Consider the following 26691-nt stretch of genomic DNA (forward strand, 5'->3'; position numbering starts at 1 on the left):
AAAAAAGAGAGCTGTAAGAAAAAAAGAAAAACACTATATATTTATTTTTTATGGCGTAAGTGAAAAGCCTGCGCTTTCGGCTTTGTTGAATTATTATATGCCGTATCTCTGGTAGAAATCGAAAAAAGACCTGCTCACATCCAGCCCCTCAATTACTGCACCTCGCTTTTCCGTGTGCCAAAATGACATCTGAAGAACTGGCAGGAAGATTTGCCTCTGCTCTCTCCCTTGCATGCAGGAAGGCAGCTCCGCCACGCTCAAAGGTGTTGGGAGATTTTGCAGCTTAGGTCAAAGGATGTTAATAAAGCACTTGAGCCTCCATATGGTATTTTGGCACTAAAATGTCAGCTGCTTTTCAGACACTGTACTTTAATCATTTCAGACAGGCCCCTTTTAAATGGTTTGTTTAGTTTGCTTAGAGAATAATATTTGTTATTTGGTTTTTAGAATGACTAATAAATGAACTGTCTTTGCTCAGGGAGAATAATGCCACTTAAGCAAAACCTGGTACTGCAGTTCAGAGCTATTTAATAAGAAATACCTGTCAGTGTCAGAATATATTTAGCGTGCATTAGCTTTGAAGAATTGCAGAATAGGTTTTCCCCTCGCTAAGTTTACTTTATGTAAAATGTAACACATGAACTGTGAATATGTGGACAGCAAACAGACTGTATCAATGAATTCAGCCTCCCCCGGAAAATGCTGACAGCGGCAAGAGAAACACCTCCTCACAGACACAACCGACACCATCAAAAGCGGAACGTGTGACAGCTGCCAAGGAGCCGCAGCCTCCCGCCTCCCTCCCCTTGTTTAAAAAACAAAATCAAACCCAAAATAACACGCTGTAGTCTATTTATCCTCTTGTTTAATCCGCTGGGAAAGCATCAGCATAATTAAACGCTTTTAACCTTTCGGTTTTAACGTGCGATCAGACAGCGGCGCAAAGAGAAGCCGTGAGGAGCAGCTGCTCGGCGTTGTGCCGTCACTGCAGCACCCCAGCACGGCCAGGGGCACCCCAGTCCTGAGTGCCACACAGGAAGGGCACTGTGACTTCCCAGCAGCTCTCCATCCCAGATCCGGGGCTGCAAACAGAGAATTTGCTGCACCAAGCCGCAGGCACCCCGTGTCTATCATTCATGCGATTCGGCACTTCACAAGCCAGGTACCGTCTCGGATGCTCCGGCCATCTGGGGCAGCTGCTTGGGAGGCTGGCAGTGGGCTGCATGAAGGAGCAAGTTATTTACTTAGAAACTGTCTCTGTGGCATCTTGACCATCTGGAAAGAATATGGAAATGAGAGTTTTAGCGAGATGGAGCTTCTTGGTTGATAAATTAACCAGGAATCTCCAGAACTAGCTAGAGCTGATAAAAGTGAGCATTTCTGAGCACGTCCCAGCTCGCACACACATTTATAGGTGCGAGCATTTGCAATTTCCCATCTCACCTACACATCAGGGGACCTAAGTCACTCTCCTGGAAACTGCCTGGGTTTCTGGGCAAACAAAGCCTGACTTCCAGCTGAAGGATTTTCGTGCAAAGAAAGGAAGGGCCAGGCAGGGCTGGGTTACGCAGCTTTGCCACCAAAGCTCTGCTTGCATCACCAAACCTGCCCCAAGGGGACAAAGCCCAGTTCTGCAGGGAGAGCAGGGCTGTGAGTGTCCTGCCAGAGTGGCTGGCCAGCCGGAGCTCCTCACCCCATCGCAGGGAAGGTGAGGTGCAAGTGTGCACCCCAACTTGGTCCTTACTCACTCCCCAAAGCTACAGCAGCGAGCAGGAGCCTGGTGCAGTGGGGGAATAACGCTCACAGCCTGTCACACACACAGGAACCTCTCAGCCCTTATGCCAGCCTCCTACTAATCAAAATATCATGCTAGGCTGGAGTGGATCTGGCTTCTTTGAACGTGAGTCACATCATTTGCTGATTGCCAGGAGAGTTCCCAGGAACTGGGGGCAGCAGGACAGAAATTGCAGCTGTCCTCAGAGCACTGTAATTTGTGCTGGAGCTGGATGGCTCTCCCAGCCACCCCGAGACAGGGCAATTAAGGCTGGCTGCGAGCCAGATGCAGGTCGCTGGGATCAGAGCATGGAGCCCCAAATTAAGCACTGTGAGAACGGAGCCAGGAGACTGAACAGGAGACTGCACAGAAGAAGTTAGTGAAGTAGTGAAGTCCCTGGAACAACCATCGTGCCTTTCAAATGCAAATGCCATCTCAAGGAAAAGTGTTTTGTTCTGCAGCCTCAGAGTGCCGGCTTCTAATCACCGAGCAGAGAAAATACACCCAGGAATACCAGCATGGAGAAAAAAGGGTCTGGGGGTGGCTCAGAGCAGGTCAGTGGCGCAGGGAAACACATTCCCACCAGCTGAGTCAATCCAAGGGCACACACGTTCAGTAAAGCTCTGCTCTCTGCCCAACAACGGTCAGAGTTTATTCGAGTGCCCCTGTCATGCTGCATAAAGTTGCCTCCTGCTAATGCAGCCCTAACATTTTCCAAAATGCAGTCTAAACCTCCCCAAAGCAGTTAAGGTGTCTGGTACATGTTGTCCTTTCAATATCATGTACAAAAAGCGATGTACAACAGCTGGCAGCTCCTCCATCATCCACTTCCCAGGTGCCTGAAATGGACAAAGTTGGATGGATACCCACAATCCAATTACAAACTGAAGTTAATAGATGTGAAACACCAACAGGGCTCTAGAAAAAGGAACAGCTCTGTGATAGTCTCTATCGGGGGTGAGGGTGTTGCTAAATCCCCAAACAATTTATAGCTCCCCAAAGCTTATGGGATCAGCATGAGCCAGGGGTCCTTCTGCCCTTTGTCCCATCCCCTGCAGGTTTTTACACGGGAGCTGTGGCTGTGGTGGAGTTGGAGGCTGTATCTGGCTGCACCTATGTGAGCCTGTTCTCCTCCATCAGCACCAGGCAGGTGGATGCCACTGGCTCCTGGAGCCTGAGGAGATGAGACCCACCACAAGCTCAGGAGCACCTGGAGGGGGCTGGAGCTGCCTTGGCAGAGCACTGAGCAGGGAACAATATTCCAGGGTGACACATACCTAGCTCTACAGGCCAGAGGATTCTTTTGGAGAAGCTCTACTGTGCCCAAGCCCTGATGATGGTCAGCAGACAAGCAAGTTCCTCATTTAAGGCTCAGTGTCCTCTGAAGGTCTCCTTCATGCAGGAGCTGGTAACTCTGGTGTGCTGAGGGGCAGTGGCAGAGCAGCAGCTGAGCATCTGTCCCCCACGCTGCAGTTACAGCCATCCATTGACATTTTTAACACTTTTCTCCAAAGAATTTTTTTTGCCTCTTTACATAGGAATACATTGAGCTTAGGTGCGCCCACATGGTCTGAGGAAACCCATGGGACCTCAGATGGGGATTTAGTTGCCATAATACTTTCTAAATGTGTATGTATTTTAAAACCTGTTATTCTGTTTTGTTAATTGACTGAAAAAAAGTGATGCAGTAAAGCAAAACTAAGATCTGAGCAATGTCAGGTGACCTTAGATACTTACAGTGCCAGCAGGACTTGAAGTTGGAGCTGGTGGAGGCTCAGCCCGCTGGCTACTGAGCTGAAGGCTCTCCAGGTGGACTCATCCTCAAGCTGCCCACTGCAGCAGCTGAACAACATGGGGGAACAAAATCCTCTTCAGTGGGAAATATCCCAAGAGGCTCCATTCTGGGTCCTTTGCTGTGTTCCTTCATGAGCAGTGTCTCAGGCAATGTGAGATTTTTCCACTGCTGGCATTTCCTAAAGTCATGAGGCCCTTGGCCAGTGATGGGCTCCAGCTCCCTCTATACCCACAAGTGCCCTGAATTTTTTCAGGAGCAGGAAAGGTCTGAGATGAGACCCCCTCCCCTTTCATCCCAGGATCACAGGCAGCAGCGCTCACTTTCTGAGGAGCAAGGGTCCTTTTTAAAAGCACTCCTTAGGTTTAACTCCCATGACATCCATAAACTCTTTAAAGGCAGGAATTAACCTGGGTTTCTAGAAAGAGTCTCTGATGCTTTAAAGCAGCTTTTCAGAGGCAGAAATGATCTTCAAAATCTTCTGACTTCCAGTTTTGAGAGAAACACTTTTTTCTTTGAAATTAGTCTAATTAGAAGATCACGAAATTAATTAAAATGCAAAATTAAATGCAACATTTTGCATTAGGTCAAATTAAACATTTTCGCAAGCTACAAAATGAAATCAGAGCTGGTTTTCACTTTGATTAAAGAAACCTCCCTTTCCCTCCCCAAGTTCTGGAAATCATCGATCCAAAGAAAATCCTCCTCTCCCAGTCCTGCCCGTTCCAGCAGGCAGAGGGGTACAGCTCTTCCTGCCCTGAAATATCAGCGCCCAGAGATTCCACTTCACACTCAACCCTCGGCTCTCACCACAGGCACTTTGGCTGGATGATATTTTAAGTGCTCCTGCTTGGTGGCAGCAGCTCGTTTAAAATTAGCAGCACCCCTAATTGGGAAGGGGGAGCTCTGCCTGGCAGAAATGGCACTGCTGGCTCCCGGCACAGCGGGGGCAGCCCAGTGCCACTCTCAATAGCCATCACTGTCAGAGGTGGGTTCCTGGCCGGGGCTAAACTGTCCTCCCGGTTAAATATAGCAAATCCCAAAATGTCAGGAGTTTTGTAGGCGGCCGCGGAGCAGTGGCAGGGATGAGGCAGGGCTCGGTGCTGGGTGCTGGCTCAGAACGTGTCCCTGCCATGGGCTGGGTCCCTCCCATGTGCTGGTGGAACACCTGAGCTTTAATTGCCTCTGCTGTGGCCCTGTCCTGCTCCCGGCGGAGCTGCTGACACAGCCCACTGTAGCTCTTGGCACCAGAAAATACATTCTCCTCCAAGACCAAAAATATCACTTCGCTCTAAACACCAAGAGAGCGGCTTGTGATTAAGCAGTTGGGGTTTTACAGCATCCTGAGGATGTAAAGTGCTATTTAAGTGATAGCTATTTTTACTGTGGTTATTTATTATGTGGGGCTGGTCAGTGCTGGGGTCCGGCCCCCTCTGCACAGCAGGTGTTCCCAGCACAAAGTGATGAAATGATGGTGTAAGGTGGGCCAGCCTCAGGCAAGCACCACCACAGCAGGTGGCCACGGTCCTCCTGCTCCTATGGCAGGCTCCTGAAGACAGGAGTCACAGGGGAAAGACACTTTTGACCCTAAGGAGGGTGGTTAATCCCAGACCCTTGGAGGCATTCATGCTGCTAAACCCATGGGGGAACCATGGCTGCTTCCCCGGAGCCAAGCACTGTAATGTGGCTGCAATGAGTGCATCTCTTGGGTTTTGTTGGGCTTGATGAACTTGGAGGTCTTTTCCAGCCTGAATTCTATGAATCCACGGTTCTGTCCCTACAGAGTGGGGTGAAGCACAAGCAGGCATTTCTTCTGAGAGAAATACTCCATTTTCTTTTCCCCCCACCCTGTGATCTGGCCAAGCGCAGCCAGTTCTGTTTGTCCCACTGGGATGACAGCAGGACCTCAATCCCCAGCTCAGGCTCACAGCAGCTGCAGAAGCTTTGGGTTTTACAGCTCCCTGCCGGCTCCCCTGCTCAGCGACCAGACATGAGCTCCCTGGACAGACTGATGGACACATCCCAGCAGGAGGGCAGCCAAAGGGGCTCTGCGTGGAGGGAGTGAGGAGCCAGGGCATGCATCACTCTCCCTGCAGCCATGGCACTTGTGGCACTTGCTTATTTGTGCCCTAACACTGCACAGTATCGCTTGTGCCTTGCTGCAGGGTCATTAGGCCTGGAGGAGCCGAGACTCCCCTCCACCAGGCACGGTGCCGCTGCAATTCCCACACAGACATGGACACTCCAGCATCATGGCAGAGCCCTGTCCCTCACTGTAGCCATGCAACCTCCTCCCCAAACGGGATGCTGCGCTGCAAAGGCCCAAGGATGAGCTAAGCCAAAGCAAACCCCCAGGCACCTTCCAGGGGGTTAAGCACACCCACTCTCCCCTCCGCCTTTCCAGCCTCCTCCTGCAAAAGGCAAACAAAGAGGCTCTCCTATGAGTACCTCGGCCTGCCATAATGGCATTAGGGGAAGGGCGGAAAGAGATCCTAACTCTCAGCTCACATTTAAGCATACAAAAACAAACAACCAAAAAAAGGGAAAAGTTAAAGCCATCTGAAAGTGCCTCCCTCTCTCCCAGAAGAGTGATAAAGGCTTTTTGGCAGAGCGAGGTGGTGTTTATTTTGGTTTGTGTTGTGTTGCTGCTCTGACCCCCTCAGCTGTTAGCCGGCAAACTTGACAGCCTGATTGTTTTTACTGGACTGCGCCGGAGTTTTTCGCTTTGCGGAAGTGATCTGGGAGCAGTTTGCACTGATTGCACCGAGGGCTCTGACCAGGGCCCGTTGCCATGTCCTGCGCCGTGCCCCGCGTCCCAGCCGGGACTGCAGCCGGGCCCGGCCCGCAGCTGGTTTAAATCATCACTTTCTTCCCATTTCACTGCACAAGGCAGTGCTTGAAGATTTTCCTTTCTATTCTGCTGAAATGTGACTCTAATTAGATGATAACAAGGCTCTGACATTTTCTAATCGTAATCCTATCCGTGCGAGGGGACATTATTAAAACGATTAAAATTATTGATAAAGGGGAGGAGGGGTGCTCGGTCAGAGAACTTGGGATTTGGCCTGTGGCACAGAGCGGGGCACAGGTCTGGGTGTGTCCCCTGGGATAAAGGCACCACTGTCCCCAGGGACATGGCACTCACTAAACACTCGCTCGAGTAACACAACACTGCCCACCGAGCTGGAACTTCCTATCGTGACCAGGAGTTAAAGGAAAGGTGGCTTTGGAAACAAAAGGTGGCTTTGGAAACAAAAGGTGGCTTTCATGTAGAATTAAGGAAACACAGCTTCACCAGACCTGAAGTTACTGTCTGGACCCAGTGTTTTCCACACCCATGTGTGTTCATGTGGAAGACAGTGCAAACGTGAGCACGGTGGTTTTTAGTCCCTCTTTTGGCAAGGATTTTACTCCACGGGGTTGGCATGAGGGATGAGCAATTGCGCTCTTGTCTGCTCAGGTGAAATCAGAGGGCACCATGTCCCTGTCCACAAGGTGAGCGCTATTTTCTAAAGCTGGGCACTTCTCCACAGGCAAGAGTCAGAATCAGAGATGGAAAAGGCCTGAGGGCTGAAGTTCCCAAGAAGTGATGGTGAACAGGGCGAGATTTTACTTTTACTACCTTTAGACCCCTCAAGGCAACACAAGCAGCATCTTCTCCCTGAGCCAGGGGACGGGCATGTGACACCCTACACCCCCTGTCCCGTATCAGCCCTGGGCCCTACACTCAGTGCCATGCCAGCTATCCTGAGGGAGCCTGCTGTGCCACACACGGGATGTGGCTCTCAGCTGGATCCTGCCGAGCAGTTCACAAGCACAGGGCCAGGCCCTCCAGCACCGCTCTTGGTGGTCCCTGACTCTGCGGCGCTCCTGCAGGATCCCATTGATTTGTCAATCAAACATCCTTCTCCGCGGGGCTCCGCGCCCAGCTCTACGTCAGCCCTGCCTGGCATGGAGGCAGGCTGTTCTGAGCCAGTTTTCTGCTCTGGAAACCTCGGGAATCTCCCTCAGTGTTTCCCAGAATAGCCCCAAGGCTCCTCTAATTTCCTACAGCTGCTGCGTGGCAGCGAGCCGGCGGCTCCACCCGGAGCATCCCCCTCGGTGGTGGCAGGAATGTCGGTGGCGCAGCCCCCGGAGCTCCGGGATTCCTCACCCCTGGGGAAGTCCCAACACCTGCGGAGAAAAAAAGCTCATTTTTTAACACCAAACAAACTACAGCAACCCGAAGGGGACAGGGACACGCGGGCAGCTCAGCGTGTGCGCTGACACTGCGGGCGTTTCCAAGCTCCACAGCAGCCCTGCTCGCTCCCGAGGGCAGGGCGGACACAGCACTACCCACCCCAATCAGCCCACGCCTTCTCGAGGATAAAACAGCACGGATCTTTCCGGCAGCATCTGCAGCCCTGCTCAACGCGGTGATCTCCAGCTGAGGAGGGAAAGTGCCCGGAGAGCAGGCACCAGAGGCGGAGTGGGATAGGTCAGTACAGCCAGAACATGCCAAAGCTCGAGGTGTTCCAGAAGCCTCCCCGAGCATTGGTTTGAATGCAGGGTCAAACCCCCAATTCACAGAGCACCAAAGACCCCAGCACTTCTCAAAGAGAAAAACCCTCTGGAGCCAGCAAACCGTTTGCAGAGAACAATTTATTAATCCAATTTACATCTTATTTCTCTTCACAAGCAGATCATAGTCTTCATGAAATTGCCCGTCGCTAGAAATTATGCAGCAAATATTTTAGGATATGAATCTCCAGCAAGCTGCCTGCTGCCAGTGCTATTTCCCTGTGCAGGGTTGGAAATGTGAGCTGCTTTGATGGGACGTGCAGCTCCCAGAGCACGGTGCATTCCCCACAGCAGAGACGTGGCGCTCTCCCAGCCCGGCACCAACAGGCAGCACTTCTTAGCTTATAAATAAAAAGCTACAACAGAATCAACCCCACAGTGCAAATATTCATGATTCTGAATTTGAAAATCACTTCCTATGAATAAGCCTGCGCAGTTTGCATTAAAATACGCTGCTTCAGCACCGTTCCTGACAGTGTACATGCTTGCTAGAACAGCCACATAGAGCAAACCTGAAAAGGTCAGGAAGGGAAAAGGAACAAATTTGTTGAGGAATTGAAACATATGTTTGGTGCTGGTTTAAAAAAAAAAATCTGCTGCAAGTACGTAGATGGTGTCTATGTCAGGGAAAGTGCACTATGCAGAGCTCACTACACAGGGACAGAGGTCTCAGCTAATTGAAAAACTGATTAATTTTTACACCTACGAACTTTGGTATTTGGAAGATTTTAATTTCTCTTTAAAACACAGAAGATTCCTTTGAAAAAGATTCAGAGTTCATATTAGAAACCCACAAAGGAGTTTTTAAGACTCTACCTTCTTATTTTAATAAAATGTAGTTTAGAAATTTTTTTTTCTTGGAAATATCTTCATTAAATAGAAGAAGAACTAAAGGGCATGGTAATATAATTCACAGATGATACTAAATTAGGATATATTGTACACGGCAGTGCGGACTGAGAAATAATACAAAGGGCCCCAGAGAGATTGGAAACCTGGGTAGAAAATAAATGAGATTCAATTTGGAAAAATGCTGTCGATGCCTCTGGGGAAAATAATTTGAAACACGCGGAAACCTGGGAAGCAGGAATGGCTAACATGGAGTTTAAAACAATAACAGAGAGAAAACTGTCTGCAGAGCATTAGGGACCCCCTGGAACGCCCGCTGGTGTCGTCAAAGAGGTTCCTGCTCCCTGCAGTGATGCCCTGGGTTTGGTCACCGCTGATGGCAGCGGCACAGGCAGGGACAGGACGGGCTCATCACACAGCCCCGGGCAGCACTGAGGTGACCAAACCACACGGAGGTGACTGGGGACAGCAGCAGGACAGGGGAATTCAGGTGTCTGGGGAAACGACCAGGGCTGGGAGCTGGAGGCACGGGAGGGTGAGGGACCCCGATAAAGGTGTGGGGGAGTGGGACAAGAGACACGAGCTAAATTTTCAACCACTGCCTCAGAGCATCTCCCAGCAGTAAAGACCAAAGGCATAAAGAGGTTTTGAGAGCACAAAACTCTGTAGACACCTGTTCCTGCATGCAACCCTCTCCTGGGAAGGAGATGGGCTGGGACCCAGGTGGTGCCTTTCTACCTCAAGTGTTTCCTCTCCTCTCTCTTTTCCCTTCAAACCAGTATGTGTTTATCAGAGCTGGATGAAAGGGAGAAACGAGGAGCACAGAGCAAGTGCAATCATGGGCCACATGGATCCATCATGGGATGGATCATGACCTTGCTCAAAACCCCTTTGTCCCCCCTGCCCCACAAACACGTGTTTCCCCGTCTCTTGGGACCACAGTTTCAAGGAAATGAAGTGGGGAGGATGAGGCTCCTCAGCTGCTCTTGCCCCTGCTTCAAGGGCTGTGAGAAAGGGGTGAGAAAGGGCACAGGGGCAGCTCCAGCACACACCCAGGTACACCCTGGCTGTGCCACAGCCACAGCCCTTTCATTCACACAGAATGGCACCAGGGCAGCCTACTGCAGGATTGCAACTATTAATTTTTTTTATTATTATTTTCTTTTTAAAGGGTGGGACACTATTCCTCCAGGGCATTTAGAGCTCTGCTCACCTGTCTTCTGTATTTCAAGAAACCATCTAAGCCTATATATTCCAGATGATAAACTCCATCTAGCAATTTTCTCCTTTTCATTAAAATTATTTACACCAGAAGAACTTAAAACGAAAATCGATTTCAGGAGAAACAAGGAGGGACAGACCAAGGACTCTGGCTTTACTCTGCTATTTTTTAGCTTCTGAAAGGCACACACTTCGCTTATGAACTTGAGCATCACATATATATTTTAAAAGGTAACAGTAGAAACACTTGTTACTGTATCCATCATTTTTTCTTGACCTTACAAAAAATAGAGCTCATCAGGTAACAGCATTTCTGACATTTTGATGTTGTTTTCTTTCACCTTTGGGATAGAAATAAAACCTTTACACATTCTCTTGAATGAGGTTTCAGAAGTGTGGCTTTGGAGACACCTAACCAAAAATCAATGGTTTTGTTTAGATAAGACTGAAAGTATCCAAATCTTCCTATCAAGTCTAAAAAAATACTGATCTTAATTCTAATTCTAAAAAAAGTTACCATCTCCTAAGAGCATTTAAAATTAAATGCAACTGTTCTTTTCCTCCGGATGAAAACTAGCATGGGAGTGGGGCTGAGGATGGTTTTGATGATCCTCCCCAGAGACACCATCTCAAATCAGAGGGAAGTTGTTTACTTTTCTCCAGGACTATTGATTTTTAAAGACATCTCCGAAACAGTTTGTGTCTGGCTCTCAAGAGAGGGGTACTTAGGAATGAAAGGTGTGGATATACAACTGGCTCTTGAGGAGAGCAGAGAGGAGGTTTGAAAAGGCATTTTCCTGCACACCAGGACTGCCACAACACATCCCCTTTCCACTCAACACAGAGCTTGAGTCAGCAAATATTTAAACTTTTTGAGGGCAAGAGAGAAATGAGGAGGCCTTGGGAGCCCAGCCTTGTATAGCACAGCCTTGCCTGCTCTCACATCTCCCACAACCAGGTATTTTGGAAAGGCCAACCCCAGGCCATGGATGTGGGATTTTTAGCAGGTTAAAGCACAGAAGGAGCATCCCTGCCTCCAGAAGACAGGCAGCCCTTTGGTTACCCTTTGGTTACCCTTTGGTTACCCTTTGGTTACCCAAGTGCACCGGGTCCCACACCAGAACACCACGTCAGCCTTTAGACTGCAACAAAGGACGGATTTATTCACCACAGCGTAAATGTCTGCATGTTTTCTCACACAGAAAGCTCATCTCATGCCACCAGTTTCCAGTCCAGCTACCAAGTGTAGGGCAAGGTGGTGTTCAGCCAGCCCAGCTCAGATGGAACTGGGAAAGCAGGGGATCAATCTTCCCATCCTTGCTCACCTGGCAAATCTGAACCCACAATGGAAGGGTGAGAGCTAGAAATTCTAGAATTTCAGAGGAAAAAAGCCACACAAACAATTTCAAAAAGCTGTAGGTACTAAATCAGTGAATGCAAGCCCTTGGTCTCCCTTAAATAGCTTCTGGAAATGCGTTCCAGGGCTGCAGAGGCCCTGGATGTTGAAAGGCATCGTCCTGTTGTGACCAGAATCTGTCACATTCATTATCTTGTACTCAATCACTGCAAAATGCAAAACATGGTTTGACAAGTTTAATTTCTGTATATAACCAGTTTTAAAAGTATATTGTTTATTTTAATTGCATACCATTCCTCATTCAAGCGCAGTCCAACAAAATTCAAGCTAAAAACCATCTCAAGGTTATGTTCACTTTTAAAAAAGTGAAAAAGCTGAGGTTTTGAATACAAAAATTGAACTATGTAATTGTTTAAATGAGCATTCCTTTACCATATCATCCTCCCTAGCAAGAAGTAATGCCATCTTTAATGCAAGCAGCTATATTTGGTTACAAATCATGTTTTAGCAATTATACTACGCAGCAAGAATGAACAACTCTGTAGTCTTTAATAAAATACACGAGAAACAGGATCCTCAATTTACATTTATTTTTATCTTGCTTATTCATTACAAGTCTTGCTCAAATACTACTTTGTCTTGTCCTTTCATGAGAGCAAAGCAAGGATTTTCTTGAGCCCAGCGTGGGACTCGCCTGTCCTGACCGGCTCAGGACGGAGCTGCTCCTGCAGGTCTCAGCTCGGATGTGGCACCTCCACGGTTTGCAAAGGGAAAGAGGCATCAATACCGCAGGCTGGAAGCACTGCTGGAATTCAGGGCTGGGAAGCGGCAGGACCCCCTCCCTCGAGGGGCAGCACCCTGCTCTCAGCTGCATCAGTTGCCCCCAGCGGGTTTGGTCATTCTCAGCCTCACAGGTTCTTGTGATTTCACACACCCAGGACCTGACACCTACGGAGGTGAGAGCTGCACCTCACAGAGACCTTGCCACCTTGCCTTCCTGATGCGTCTCACGGACAAACCGAGCACTCCTGCTACTAAAACGAGCGCGTAAAAGCAACATTCATCTCATTTTAAAGCCTACAAAGGGCAGTAATTAATTCCCATTGGCAACAGACAGGATTCTTAAATCTACTATGTTTCAGTCCTTAATTGAGACTTGGGGTAAGGAAAGGAGGAAGACAAGGAAGGGTATAAAAAATGTAAAATAAAACAACAGGGCAACATGGAAAAGAGGAACAAATCTCCTTCAAAACACCCAAGTGATGAGTAGCAGCTCACTATCCTCCAGAGCACCTCGCTCTCCTGCTGCCCCCATGGCTGGTCTGATGTCAGAAAGGATTCCCACTCCAGGACATGCAAGGCTTCACCATCCCCGCTCCAGCAAGTACGCTGACAATTTTTTATTAAAGGCGATAATCCAGGTCAACCATTTGAGGAGAACGATGATTTTGGTGCACTTGGCACCACAGAGCTGGCTACCAACAACCAGGGCAGTGCCTTCAGAGTGTTCCCAACAGGCTCGCTCAAGTTTTCCAACCAAAGCCTTCCCTGGGACCCAGAACTTCAACAACTGGAATGAGGATGCTGCAGGTCACTCAACCCAAGAGATCCCATCAGCAAAGGAGAATAAAAGGACACAAGAGCGAAGCCATGGCAGTGCAGTTCACTTTCGGTCCGCAATGGGGATTAGCATAATTAATGAAGTATTTAGAAGCTTTTAGACTGGGAAGCAATGCCACCTAGTGAACAGGATGGCGTGTGACAGACAGGGGACACCTCTCTGAAGGTTGGTCCCTGGGTGAGGTGTCGATGCAGCAAGTCCCACTGCTGCCGTGGGGTGAGCAGCACACTGGATGCGGCATCTGTGCAAGGACCATCCAGGAATCCCAACATCTGCCCCCGACTCACCAGCTACACAAACACAAGTTCAAAGACATTTCACCGATGAATAATTTAAAGAAAAATGCATTTTCAGTAGGCCATGAATTTAAATTTCCCTTCAACGAGACCTTTTAAAGCTGGAAAACACACAGCTCAAAAATGACAGATGGCTTTAAAATTAGAGATCAGATTATATGGGAATTTATAAAGGTATTGCAGAGAAAAGTGAGCATTCAATGTTACTAAATTTAGGATAAAGCCTGAGCAGACACCAGCAATTAAATAAAAATTCAAGAAAATGCACGGCCCAGAGGTTGTCACAGTGTTTGGCAGTGGTTGACAGCCACAGCACAGACCCAACTCACTAACAGAGGGCAACCGGTTCCCGTTCCTGCACGGAACCACTTTCCATTAAAAGATCCAATTTGTGAGAAATTCAGACTCTTCATACAAGATATTTGATGCAGCCGTTTGTTGGTTTTTTGTTTTTTTTTTTCCAGTTTTGGGTAGGGTTTTTTTCTCCCCCTAAATGAATTCCTGGTTTTGTTTAGTTATTTGCAAAACCATGTCAAGTTATAACCATATGACCACAAATCAGACAGAAGTTGCTACTGATGTGGTTTCCCCCCCTTCCCAACATTTGCCACGGTAATACAGAGTTATAAAAATAACAGTCATGATCTATGGTAGGGCAGCAGTTTGATCAGACTAAAGACCTCTGGTATGCAAGGCTTCTCTACCAAAAAATGTTTCGGCCAATTTGTAAAATTGATGGGACTCTGGAGTAATCGCACCGGAGCCAAACACTTACACGTTTGATACAGAGGGATTTTCAGTGGATTTGATGGTGGGTGGAAGGTGGTGCTGGGGGGTTGGTTCAACGCACACATTCTTTCTGCAAGTGCAGCGCAGACGCTGCTGAGGAACGTGTGAGAAGACAACCACCGACGTGGCACTGACACGCAACCAGGAGACACCATGGCTTGGTCAACCCATGAGCTGGGAGCTGGAGCACAGCAGCACACGCTGCTCTGGTGGTCCTTGCGTGACATCTGGTGGCCAAAGAGTACCCCGGGAAGATCCATCTGACTCAGGCTGCACCCAGGGAACCCCCACAGCCCCAGGAAAGGCCAGGAGCTACAGCCCTGCACCAGGACTTAAATGCTCTGTTTCTGATATTCGTTCAGGTAAAACGATCAAAGGGTGAATTTGGGAGCTGGAGCTTTATGGTTCCTGTTTACTAAATAGCACTGATCCCCTCAAAATACTTCCCAGTCCCTTCTAAAGACTAGGACATCCCATCTGGGGACAACCAATTGCTTACAAGGATCTTAAGTGGCCATTAATTCAAGACATTACATTTCATTACTTAAGAATATTTTAGCTTTACTCATGTTCTAACGGAAAACAAAATTCACCTGAAGAGCCATTCACCAGAGGACAAAACACAAAACTTTGCCAAAAATTCTGCCCTGAAGACTTTTCTGCCCATTAATAGTGAAACATTTCAGTATGCAAAACTCAGAGCAGATCTCCTTAGCCAAGTTTCCTGAATGAAAATTGAAGAATTACCCTAAAACTCTCTCTACTTCAGACAATAGAAACAATACAAAGATTATCAACACCCCTCCCACCCCCAAAACCTGAAACCCCAAAGAAGCCAGACCTGAAAGGTGAGCTGGAATCTATTGGATTTGTGGGCTCCTTCCCTTGGAGCAGCCCCATGCTCGCCTGGAGCAGCAATGCCTGCCAGCCCTTCAACGGGCTGGAGCTGTCAAGAGATGCTGAGGATAGATTGTTAAGCCCCAAGCGCCCTAAACAAACGTGATGTTCAGCCGAACACTGCAGAGAGAATTTCTTCCTTTGCTGCAGTTGCTGCCTGCATTAAGCTGATGTCGAATGCACGGGCTTGAAGCAAGACAGATTGTCCCTTTGTGCAGAGCAATGATCCCTGCAGAAGGCATCTCTTCCCTGCATTTCTCTCCCACTCATCTCCAAGGTTTCCATAAACAAGATGGCTCCTTGTCTGCACCAAGTTCTATACGTACCATAAACATGACCTGACCCACATTACCCAGTTAAATACATCTTTTTTAAGGCTCAGTTTCTCCCCTGCCCTTCCTCCCACAAAACATTTATCACAAGGTGGTGCAAACAGATTCCCCAATGGATTTTTGATCCCTCCTTCTCCTCTCACTTTCTAAAGCTGCCAGTAAAGAGCCCCAGGTAACCATAGTGTTTAGGTAAGGTCTGGAACCTCAAAGTGCCACGTTAGGGGAGATGAGTAATGCTGAAATTTAACCAAAGAATTAAGAACTCATCAGAATTTCAGGCAGGAGCCGGAGCTGCTTCACACATGTGCTGCTTACTTGTGTTGAGAGAAAACAAACCAGTTGATTTCTCAAGATATTTCACTCCATTTACAACAGTTTTTAGCTTTATAGTTTGTAATACTACATACTCTGAAATGAAATTCAATCCCCAAATCCTTCTATCTGGTTACTCATAAAACCCATTAAGTTCAGGCATAAGCAAACCAGACTCATCTTTTTCCCTCCCAGTGCCTATTACATATAAATAGTAATTATTGTTCCTGGCAAGGCTCTAGTGTCTCTTATGATTCTGTACTTTAATGATCTGATTTCTTAGTACTTTCCACTGAAGAATATATTTAACAAGCATCCATGTTTCCTCCTCCATGATAGGATTTTTAAATTATGAATGTAATAAAGACAATGATGTTGCCAGTCTCATGATTAATAGCTTAAAGAGTCATTTGCTAAGCCTTCGTTCTCACCATTATCACAAATTCACAAGCTGTATAGCTTTGTAACATGCAGCAAAGACAAGATTTAACTCTATAGTTACACAGCTAAATCCACAAGCAATACAAGAAGGGCATTAGTGGAGTTTGATCTAGAAAAGCAATTTAAGTCCTGCGTGTTCTGTTGACAGATTTGTGCTTTTTAAATGCCACCTTGTAAGAAAATGTCTAATGCAAGATTTCCACCCTTATTTATGCAATGGGAGACATCTCCAATCTTGTATGTTGTCAGAACTTAAACCACAGTAAGTTACATCACTGCGAGACAGAGAGCATCATTAGTGTTCAGCTCAGAGTTATTGAACTAATCAACTGGAGAGGCTTCTCCTAATAACACAGATCCCAACACAAGCTGCTACAAATATTCCCTCAAACATCACATCGGTTGCTTTTAAAATTAAAATGAAACCAAACCGCTGAAAGAAAATAGGGTTTATGGTAAAACTCAATTTTATTACTTCACTGGAACATGGGCTTCATTCAATGCAAGAGCATACCCACAGCACACAGTCATTGCTCAGTGCAGTTAACTCTGCAGCACTTTCCAAGGTTTAAATTTTCACGTTGAGTTGAGTAAATGCTACAGTAGATAACGCCAATCAAAACTCTGAAAAAATAAAGGCAAGTTAAGCGTTACGCTGGAGACTCAACACAAGCCAGCAGCTCTGCGCAAGCCTATCTGGCTCGCTGCTCAGTGCATGTGAAACATTCAAAATATCACCTTCACACTCAAGAGAGCCAGGTAAGAACACAACAACTGCGTATTAGACAGTGCAAAGGTCCAGCCTCCATTTGCAAGTACCAGCAGCTCAGCAATAGGCATCTCTCCACTCACCTTGCAGAATCAAGACCACACTCTGCATTTATTGATTTGTATCAGGGGCACAGTCATTTAAAACTACAGATTAAAGCAAACGGAATGGAAACTGATAATTCATTTTCAATTCTGTTTAAGGTTTATTACAACTCAGGTAGCTTAAATTTGTCACGCACAAGGCAGAGGCTTCACCAGTTCTGGGACTATTTGTATAAATCAGCGCAGCGAGACAATCTCTTTGGAACAAGTCGTGAAATTTAAGCATCCGCCAAACCAGTTCAGAGTGATTTATGAAAATCTGAAGATCACATTAATGGAATTGCTAACAGCCATAACTACATCCACATAAATGTGCCTCTCATAATAAAAACACTCTACATAGTTCTGAATGTTTTAAGAACTAGTAAAATGACTACAGATTATGAAGTCCATCTCCTTTAAGGCATCAAAGACATTCTCAAGGAGGAGTTAATTAGTCCAGTTTCACAGGATACACTATTACAGAGCCTGAGATTCCGACTGCCTGTGATTAATTTCAACACTGCACCAACATACTTTGCTTACATTAGATCTGTTTTCAATTTCCCCTCCTTTTTTTTCAGAGGCCCCTCACTGGTGTGTTCACAGCTGGAAACTCAAGTGCAACTTCTCTGTGCTGCCCCATAACCAACTGGAACACTTGTCAGGAAACCTCTAGATGACAAGAAAGCACATAAGAAGTACTTTCCAACATGCATGTTTCCCCACCCTGTTATCCAGTTCACAAGGCAGCAGATTCAAATGCAAGCCCCCTCCCCTCAAACGATCTGGGACACACATGCACTTGCTTCAAAGCATCCCCGTTGAACATACAGCTCACAGAAATCCTGTGCTTTGGCTGATGCTGCTGATAAGGGGATCGTGATTAAAGATCTCTCATGTAGAGCAAGATTGATGCCTACCAATCTGTAGTATGCACCAAGCCTTAGGAAACAACTGTCTGTAGTGCACTGTTCCAGCACATTCCCATGCAATGAAAAATATCCTTCAATGAGGCAACTTGCACAAAAAAAAAGGGTCTTTCTTTGAGGCATTGAGCCCCCCAGGCTGGTAGTCTCACAGGACACTTTTCAAGCTTCCTTACCAAATTGCTCATGTTTTGAAAATAAAAGCAATTTGCTCCTGCAGTTCTCTTTTTGTTCCCCTCCCTTTCTGCCAGGAATCTTACTTGAAAAAAAAGCCTCACTTGCATGCACCCAAAGTGGCACCACCTCCCCATCTCTTCCCAGCCACCCAATTCTGTGTATTCCTTCATACCAAGATATATATTTGGTAGCAAGTTCTACTGAACTGTATAACTGTCTTGGGGTTACTTGTGGCCTGGATCAGTTGTCCCACCATGTAAGCATTGGAACTGTTGATGCGACACCAGTGCACAAAGATGAGAATGGCAGCACTGGCTTTTATGTGCTACCCCACAGGAGAAACTACATTCCAAGTTTCAATTTTCATGGAAGTCACCCTCCACTGCTCACAAACACTTGACTCAAGACTGACTCACCTGTCAGTTACACCTCAGGGAAACACAAATAAACCACGTGCTGTGGGGTGCTCTGCACCAGACAATGGACAGATGTATCTTGGCTGTCTGGGTCTTAGGTTCTTTCTGATTCATTAAGTTCCTTGTTTAAATTATCTAACCAAGTGCTTAAGGCTTTCCTTATCTTGCTAAATTAAGCCAGTCCTTGCCAGCTGCCAACAAGGGGAAGTGGGAACATGCAAGGATACTGCAGGAACTCCTTCTCCAGCACAGCATAGTGTGCACGTGCTTCCACTTCCTGGCCTGACTGTGCTTGGCACTCCCTCCCTTCTCCCTCCCTTCATCTAGGAGGGATTTGCACCTGGCTTAGCTCAAGTCTGAATTAATTTGCAAGACAGGGAAGTCAAAGTGGTTTTCCTCCATCAGAAGCCAGGGCTATGGACAGACACAAAGTGAAGCTGTGCAGCAGATGATGTCTAGCAATGAAAATACTTTTCCTCTGGGCTCATTCCTGTATCTGGCAGAAAAACACAGCAAAGACATTTGCTGGTGTAGCAGAGCCAGACAACAATCTCTTCAAACAGAAGGAGCTCTCTTCAGCACATCACAGTTCACAGACCAAGGTGAAAGCCCAGCAGAGGCACCGCTCTCACACATCCTTTGCCCAGCACAACCCTGCAAAGCTCAGGGCCGGGCTGGTGGGCTCCCACCCCTCTGGAGCGGGATGACTTCACCTCGCTGTGTTTGCACCGCACCCACCACGAGCGCCGTAACTCCCAACCAGAGCCACCGGCGCTGCTGAACGCGGACAAAACCAGGGATGTTCGAGACAATCAAACAGCAGATGCAGCAGAAATGAATTAATTTACATTTGAACAAAAGCAAAAGCCAACGGGAGGTTAAAGACAACAAGCTTTGAAAACAGCTGAAGGGAGAAATGGGTACATTTTCACTGCATATCGTGGATCTGAGAAATGACTCAAAGCCATCTGAGATGTAAACAGTTACAGCCAAGGAGTTTATCTTACTATCTAAGCTGTGACTCTTCAGGGCCAGCTTTATAATTCTCCTCAATACACACATCATGGAGACTTCTGCAGCATTTAGGAACTTACCATCCATCTGACTGACTGAACATTTCTGTACTTTCTATTATACAGACAAGTGCTGAAGCTTTATTTGTGCAAAGGCTGCTTTTTTTCTACAGGGACAGGCTGATAATGACAGCCAGAGAAATGCTAGCAGAACAAACTTTATTAGCCACTTGAACTATTTGAAAAAGGGGTTTTCACAAATTAAAACCGTAGATGAGTTTAGCCACCCTAAAATGTGGTATTCAGTATTACACAGCCACAACAGGGACAATGGAACTATCAAATAGGTTCTAGCTGTTCTTTTTATGGCATTGATTTTTTTTGATACATTCAAAGCATTATTGCATCAGAAGACATATCATGCATCTTTATTTTTCCAGACAAATTCACCTGTATTTGTCATTTCTAGCTACACCTCAAAGGTGCCCCAAATCTACTCTTTCATGATTTTAGTTGCATGCTTTGCCTATATGCATGCTGAAATAATAAATATTAAATACAGGAAAGAACATAAGAGAACCAAACTGACATTAGGAATAGTCTATGGCAGCTCTGTTATGTTCTGCCAATTAAAGAACTTTGCAAAAGATTGAGGTAACAACAGTGGCCACACCACTCAGCTGAGAATCGCTCAAAATTCATGGAAGTTTTCAGAAATTCAAGTACACAAACACCAGCTGCAACTTGTCAGAAATGCCAGAGAAATTAGGTTGGCTGCATTTTATTAGTCTATTAGCTGGCGTTCACACAGCTCCTTGTAAATCCTTTTTCTCACTCGGGGCATATCTTCCTGGGAGAACTGAAAAGGCTGGTCTAAGGCGAGGCACTTGCAGTACTGGGGAAAAGGAAAAGGCTTGGTTGAAAAAAAGGACATTTACCACATGAACAATATAGACCACTGATTTTTAAAAAGGAATACTCTTACCTGGAGCACAAAAACCCCACAGTCACTGTCATTTTTCTGTTGTGGAATGCACTGAAAGGAAAAGAAACAACCAGAGATGTGTCAGATCCTTATCCTTTTACTTATCTTTTCATTCTCTACTCCTGCTTAAAGTCCAAAAGAAGATTCAGCATAGGGATCAGTTATCTCATGCTCAGAGCTAGCTGTTCTGCAGCACCAGAAACCGGAGTTGTAATTACTTGCTCTCACACAAACTTTGCAAGGTGACACTCAACACCTTGTTAGAATAACACCTAATATTTAGAAAAATATATAGTGTAGGACAGAAAATAAATTACAAGTCTTTCTTTCAAGTTTATTTTCTTTTAGTGACCTACACAGAACAGCTTCTCAATTAGTTTAAATAAATGTTTGTACAGCATTATCTACTTTACACAGGACAAAACTATATCAGCAAAGTCACACAAGCCTAGAGGAAGATTACTCTCAGCATCCATGCTACCAGCAGTGGCTTTCCTCCCCGAGCCACACCAAAGGGTTTCAGAGAACATGATAAATGGTTCATCACCAGGCAACAGGACTGTGCAAGGCAGTCTCAAATGATAACTTTCACCCTTCATTATTTCCTCAAACAGGCTCATTTTTGATATGCAGAGCTAAAAAGTCCCAATCACTAGTGCTATTATGTCTCTGGCACTTGAAAAGGCAAAGTAATTGTTTTTTCCCAACTCCCAGATCTTCTGCCTTACAAGAATGGAGGGGGATGAACTGTCTGCACAGGTTGTGCATGAGTGTAGAGAGGAATAATTCCATCATTGTATCAGCATCTAAAAATAAACCTGTGCAAGAAGGGAGCTGTTGGAAGTATGTCTAGTGGGCAATGACCTGTTTTATATCTTTGGAGCAATTATGGGATGGCTACACAAATTACATATTCCCTCATTCACACTACACACAAGTTATTGCCTTTTATTGTTGCCAGACTTTGTTTACTTGCTATCAAACGCAATGGGCCACAAACAGCCCTGGAGACCAAATCCCTCCATCCACAGCAAACATAAAATATCAGCAGTAGCAACACCAGCCTGTTCCCTCCCTCACCAAAGCCCATCCATTCAGAACAGCCCTGTCAGGAGAAGGGGGGCAGCTGAGCGTCCAGCTCATTCAGTCCTTGACCTTGTGTCAATATGGACACCAGCTGCAGGTTTTGCTGTGCACACGGTTAATTGTCCAGAGAAAGGCTCAGATCACCAAGTCACTTGCAGAAAAGTGTTAAAGCCCTGGTGGGAGCTGAATGAGCAACAGAGCTGGAATTCCCATGTGTAACTACCTGCATCTCTCCCAGCAACCTCCACGTAGGCAGCATAAACCCATTTACTACTTGCACAAATATATGAATTTAGAAGCAGCTTCATGAAATCTGCCACAAAGTCAGACCCCAGGGCTCCAAGTGCTGTCATTTACCTTTGTCACAGCAGTCTGCCAGCCCTGAAGGAACTCGGGGCGATTCTTCTCTTTTGCTTCAGTCAGCAAATACTTTCGAATGTTCTTTAAAGAGAAAAGCAACATTATTCACCCACTAAAGAACAGGAGAGAGACACCAACTGCTTAGCCGGTATCCTTTTGACAATGAGGACAAATTTCAGGTAAGCATTAGGAGCTGAGCTCAGATCTAGAGGTAAAGAAATGAACTCTGGTGGGTACTGTGCCTTCAACCACCAAGGCTCATTTTAGTCTATCAAGGGGAGCTCTAGCACCCCTCAGCCACACTGTGCACTGCTCTACTTCATACCAGACTAGCTGTGGCACCCAGGCACAAGGTCAGAGTGCTCCCAGACATCCAGACAAAATCAGAGCAGCCTGGCATGCATCCTTTCCTGGCCTACTGGCTGACACCAAGGCCCTTACGTTAAACGCGACCGCATTTTCCTGCTGGAGTCTCAACACAAAATGCTCGAGTTCTGCAGCTAATCAACAAAGCTCCAGGGAGAGTTTTAGTGACATACAGGAAAAAAAATAGGCTGACACAAGCGAAGAGAAGGAAGCAAGATAAATGAGACTATGGTCTTGGGTTAAGCAAATCCTACTTCTCTGCAAACAGGCTGGGCATTTACAGCACAATTTAAACACTGCAGCACACAGATATTCACCTTAGTGTGGATTCAGTGAATTTTGGGGTATTGCTCCCCTCCTACCCCTAGAACAGGCACAAACAAAAGTCCCTCAAGTCTGTGAGACATTGAGGTGCAAATGCCTTGCCTGGAATGGGATGAGAGAGACCACGTTGCAAGGCTGCAGGAGAGACCGTAGGGCTGCCGAGAAGGATGGCTGGTTCATGCTGCACATTCACAAGCAAGAGAGCTTGAGATCTCTTGCTCCCAGGACAAACATTAGCTTCATCCTCAGCAAATGCCAGCAGGCATACTATCTCCATTCAGAAGTCCTACCTGGGAACTCTCCTGGGTACAATAATTACTACTCTCCTGTAAGCCAACAACTACACACAGCTAAAAGTAGAGGGCTGCTGCATCAAGCAAGCAATTAAGTTGACAAAATTAGCTTTTGTAAGAGGGTCATTACAATTTGCTAAGCCCAGCAAAAAATTCCTGGCTGCTCTTTATCAGGAAGACTGATAATTTAACTCCAGTATTCAGGCTGCAGCTCTGAAAGGTTGCTGGGTTATAACCAGAGGCAAACACCCTGTTTCAACGCAGGGCAAGGAAAAAGGGAACACGCTGTTAAATAGCACAGTAACACATAAACCCCACTGGGCAGCACTACAGCATCTTCTGTCCTGTGCTCTCACCCAGGCAACATATCCCCCAAAGGACCATAATTCATCATTTATCCTAAACACAAGTCCCTTAACTGATGAAAGAAATGCCCTCACTCTCCTTGGGGTTCTTCTGATTCCCCATGGCAGTGGGTTTTGAGCTCCTGCTTTTTGTGTGAGCGCCAAGTCAGAGTCACCAAAGCTGTGCTGATTACACAGTCAGGCTAATTGGGCAATAAGCAATCCGACCTCGGGTCCTGGCTCTGGGTGACCCTCGAGCGCTGTGCTTCAGACTCCTCAGCAGGACAGGCTGATTCTCATTTCATACACAGCAAGACAATGACAGACATACCACATTTAAAGTTTATGGTTGGACAGAAACAAAGGGGGAGTGTTTTGTTTAAGAAAACAGTTCAGACTTTGCAGACACAGCTGTCACTCTTACCTCTACACAAAACTTAAAATGAATGCCTTGGGAATCATAAAATGAAATAATTCGACTGGGGATGTTCACAGTAATGAGGGACCAGTGGACTTCCAGGTGAATAGGAATTAACAAGAGAGTCTTTTTAAACAAGTCCACCTGGGAAAAAGAACAACATATATTAGAGAGAGTTCCACAGGCAGAATACAGCAAAGCAAGAGATGAATTGTATCCAAGTTTCTTCTCTGCCACTCCATTACTGAAATCTTGTTTTGCCCCCTCCACTCTTTCACCACATTCTTCACATTTACCTAATACACAAGTTAGCAGCAAGCACAAAAATACAGTTACAGTCCAGAAAGTGGCTGAGGAACCTTGGACAGTATCAGAATTAATCACCACCGTATTTGTGACACAATCCTGCTCATGCTGCACTGAAACATCCATGTTGAAGTGGGATTCATCATTAGGTAACGATGGCAATACAATCGAGCCTCAGTTTAGGTTAGCTACATCTCTTCAGTAATGACACTTGTCCAGTGTGTGCACCACTCATTTCTATCAGAGCTGCTTTGTGAGTAGGTGATAGACTCTGGGGTTGGTGATGAGAAGCTCAAAACAATGCAACAACGTGCACTCACAGGCCAGAAAGCCAACTGCATGGTGGAATGCATCACAAGCAGTGAGGCCAGCAAGTCAGGGAGGAGATTCTGCCCTTCTGCAGCTCTCACAGGACAGCACACCTGCAGTGCTGTGCCCAGATCTGAGGCTTTCAGCATAAGAAGGAGGTGGACCAGTTGGAGAAGGTCCTGAGGAGGCGAAAAAGATGTTCAGAGGCCTGGGGTGCCTGTGAAGACAGACTGAGGGAGTTGGGGCTGTCCAGTCTGGAGAAGAGAAGGCTCTGCAGAGACTTTATAGCACCTTCTAGTACCTAAAGGGCTACAACAAAGCTGGAGATGGACTTTGGACAAGGGCATGAAGCGATAGGACAAGAGGGAATGGCTTTAAACTGACAGAGGACAGCTTTAGAAGAGATGTAAGAAAGAAATTCTTCCCTGTGAGGGTGGTGAGACATAGGCACAGGGTGCCCAGAGAAGCTGTGGCTGACCCACCGTGGGAAGTGTTCAAGGCCAGGCTGGACAGGGCTTGAAGCAACCTGGGATAGTGGAAAGTGTCCCTGTGCATGGCAGGGGGGGGGAGAACTGTAAGGTCCCTTCCAACCCAAACTAGTCCATGATTCTATGAAGAAGCTGTAATTACAAACACCCCACAAAAACAGCAAGTTTGCGGTTTGACTCCTTCTGCTCTAACACAGGCTCTGGGACTTGCCAGAGGAAGGCAGAGGAGTGCAGGATGCTTTGCTGAGCAAAGGAAAGGAGGGGAAGAAGGTAGAGCAGATCCATCCTTTCTCAAAGCTAACTTTGTAGCAGATGTACAGTGGTCACAGGCAAGCAACAAAGGGGGAAGGTCTTGAAGTACAGAACAAGTAGATCAGATGCAACACCCCCGGTGTCTGTATGGCAGATGAGCCTTTATGCTTTTGGAAGCCAGCCAAGCCAGGGCCTTTCATGATCGTCCTTCTCCTAGCTGCTCTTGAAATGAGTGTCTAATTACTGGGGTTTTAGTGGCACAGTACAGAAAATAAGCAAAAATAGAATACTGAACTAAATGAACTCATCCTGTGGGAAGATTTTTAAGCTTTTTTTCCTGTTTTTTTTTTTAAGCACTGTGCAATTTGAACTGTACATAATTGCAACACTACTGGCAAGGGCAGGTCTTTTGTAGGAAAGAAAAGTCTATTTCTTGAGTAACAATGGGAAGTTGAAGAGACAAAAAGGTCTGGGCATTCACAGCAGTTATCAGCTGAGCCTGGCTCACAACAGTCCTTTGATTGTGACAAGCATCGACCCTGCTCCCACCTGCAGGAACTGCTTCCTGACCGGATTACAGCACACTCGCTACACACTGATCCATCATTCTTGGAGAGAAGCAGAGGGATGTCAGCCAGCAGCAAGCTGAGACCACAAAGGAAAACTGGAATAAGATAAATGAACTACATCTTCTGTGATGTCCAGGAACAGCAGAATCACACAGAACTAAAGGGTCCTCACGTGGCCTTGGTTGTGGGATTACTGCAGGTGTGCAGTCCTGCAGCAGAAGAGTAGAAACAGGCAGCCAAAAGTGGGCTCTTTAGTTAAGAACTGATGTACAGGAAGAGTGGTGGCAACCCAGATTGACCTCACCGGGAGAGGAAAGTCAGCTCTGTGTCATGACAGTGGATCAGGAGCACCAGTGTGAGGGGGCTCAGAAGGGACACACACAAACAGGAGCTCTGAAACCACTGCAGCCAGAGCCAGCACAGGATATCCTGTATCCCAGGAGAGAGCATTTATAAAACACGGTGCAATACTCTGGTGTGTCTAAAGAGCAGAAACAAATTCCCCTTAATTGCACATTGCAGGATGAAGGAGCCTACAGAATCCTTCCCATAGAAACTGCTTAGTTCTCATTCTTGCTTGAGAGATTTCTCAGGAATTTAAGTGTAAATGTCTACAAATTGTCCTGTCTCATCAGGTACCTCTCAGAAGCAACAGCAATACAGATCCTGCTTCCAGAATCTACCTTAATTTTGGGGGTTTTTACAAAACTTGGGTTGCTGGAGAAAAAGAACGTTTAAAAAATAATATGTGGGAATATTAAGCACCGATATTCCATCTCTCTTTAAAGAGATTTTTAATAAATTATATGAATAGATTTTATATTTGGATAATGAGTTCATCTCTAGCATTTCACAGATGTGTGCTATTTAAGTACTTCTGCAGAAAGATCATACATTCAAGCATGGCCTTTGATTAGTCTTGCCTCATCTCCCATATTAGAAAGGACAAATGTTCATAGGAAA

At 46.3% G+C, this 26691-nt stretch overlaps 1 protein-coding gene across 6 annotated transcripts in view; it reads right to left on the reverse strand.

Moving 5' to 3' along the window:
• Positions 1-948: 948 nt before the first annotated feature.
• The window catches only part of SENP5 (SUMO specific peptidase 5), a 165594-nt gene continuing 139851 nt past the window's right edge, over positions 949-26691 (reverse strand). For 5 of the 6 annotated variants that reach the window (XM_040074419.2, XM_040074420.2, XM_040074414.2 and 2 more), the window contains 4 exons: positions 23811-23948; positions 22057-22140; positions 20614-20664; positions 16686-20523 (listed from right to left, as the gene is read on the reverse strand). In XM_040074419.2, coding sequence (XP_039930353.1) covers positions 20413-20523; positions 20614-20664; positions 22057-22140; positions 23811-23948 — 384 coding nt within the window. In that variant the 3' untranslated portion in view covers positions 16686-20412. Of the gene's footprint in view, positions 1276-16685; positions 20524-20613; positions 20665-22056; positions 22141-23810; positions 23949-26691 lie in introns of those variants that run through there. The other variant, XM_058421969.1, reaches the window with a different exon arrangement.

This window comes from Hirundo rustica, chromosome 10, assembly GCF_015227805.2.
Source record: "Hirundo rustica isolate bHirRus1 chromosome 10, bHirRus1.pri.v3, whole genome shotgun sequence".
Classification (NCBI taxonomy): domain Eukaryota; kingdom Metazoa; phylum Chordata; class Aves; order Passeriformes; family Hirundinidae; genus Hirundo; species Hirundo rustica.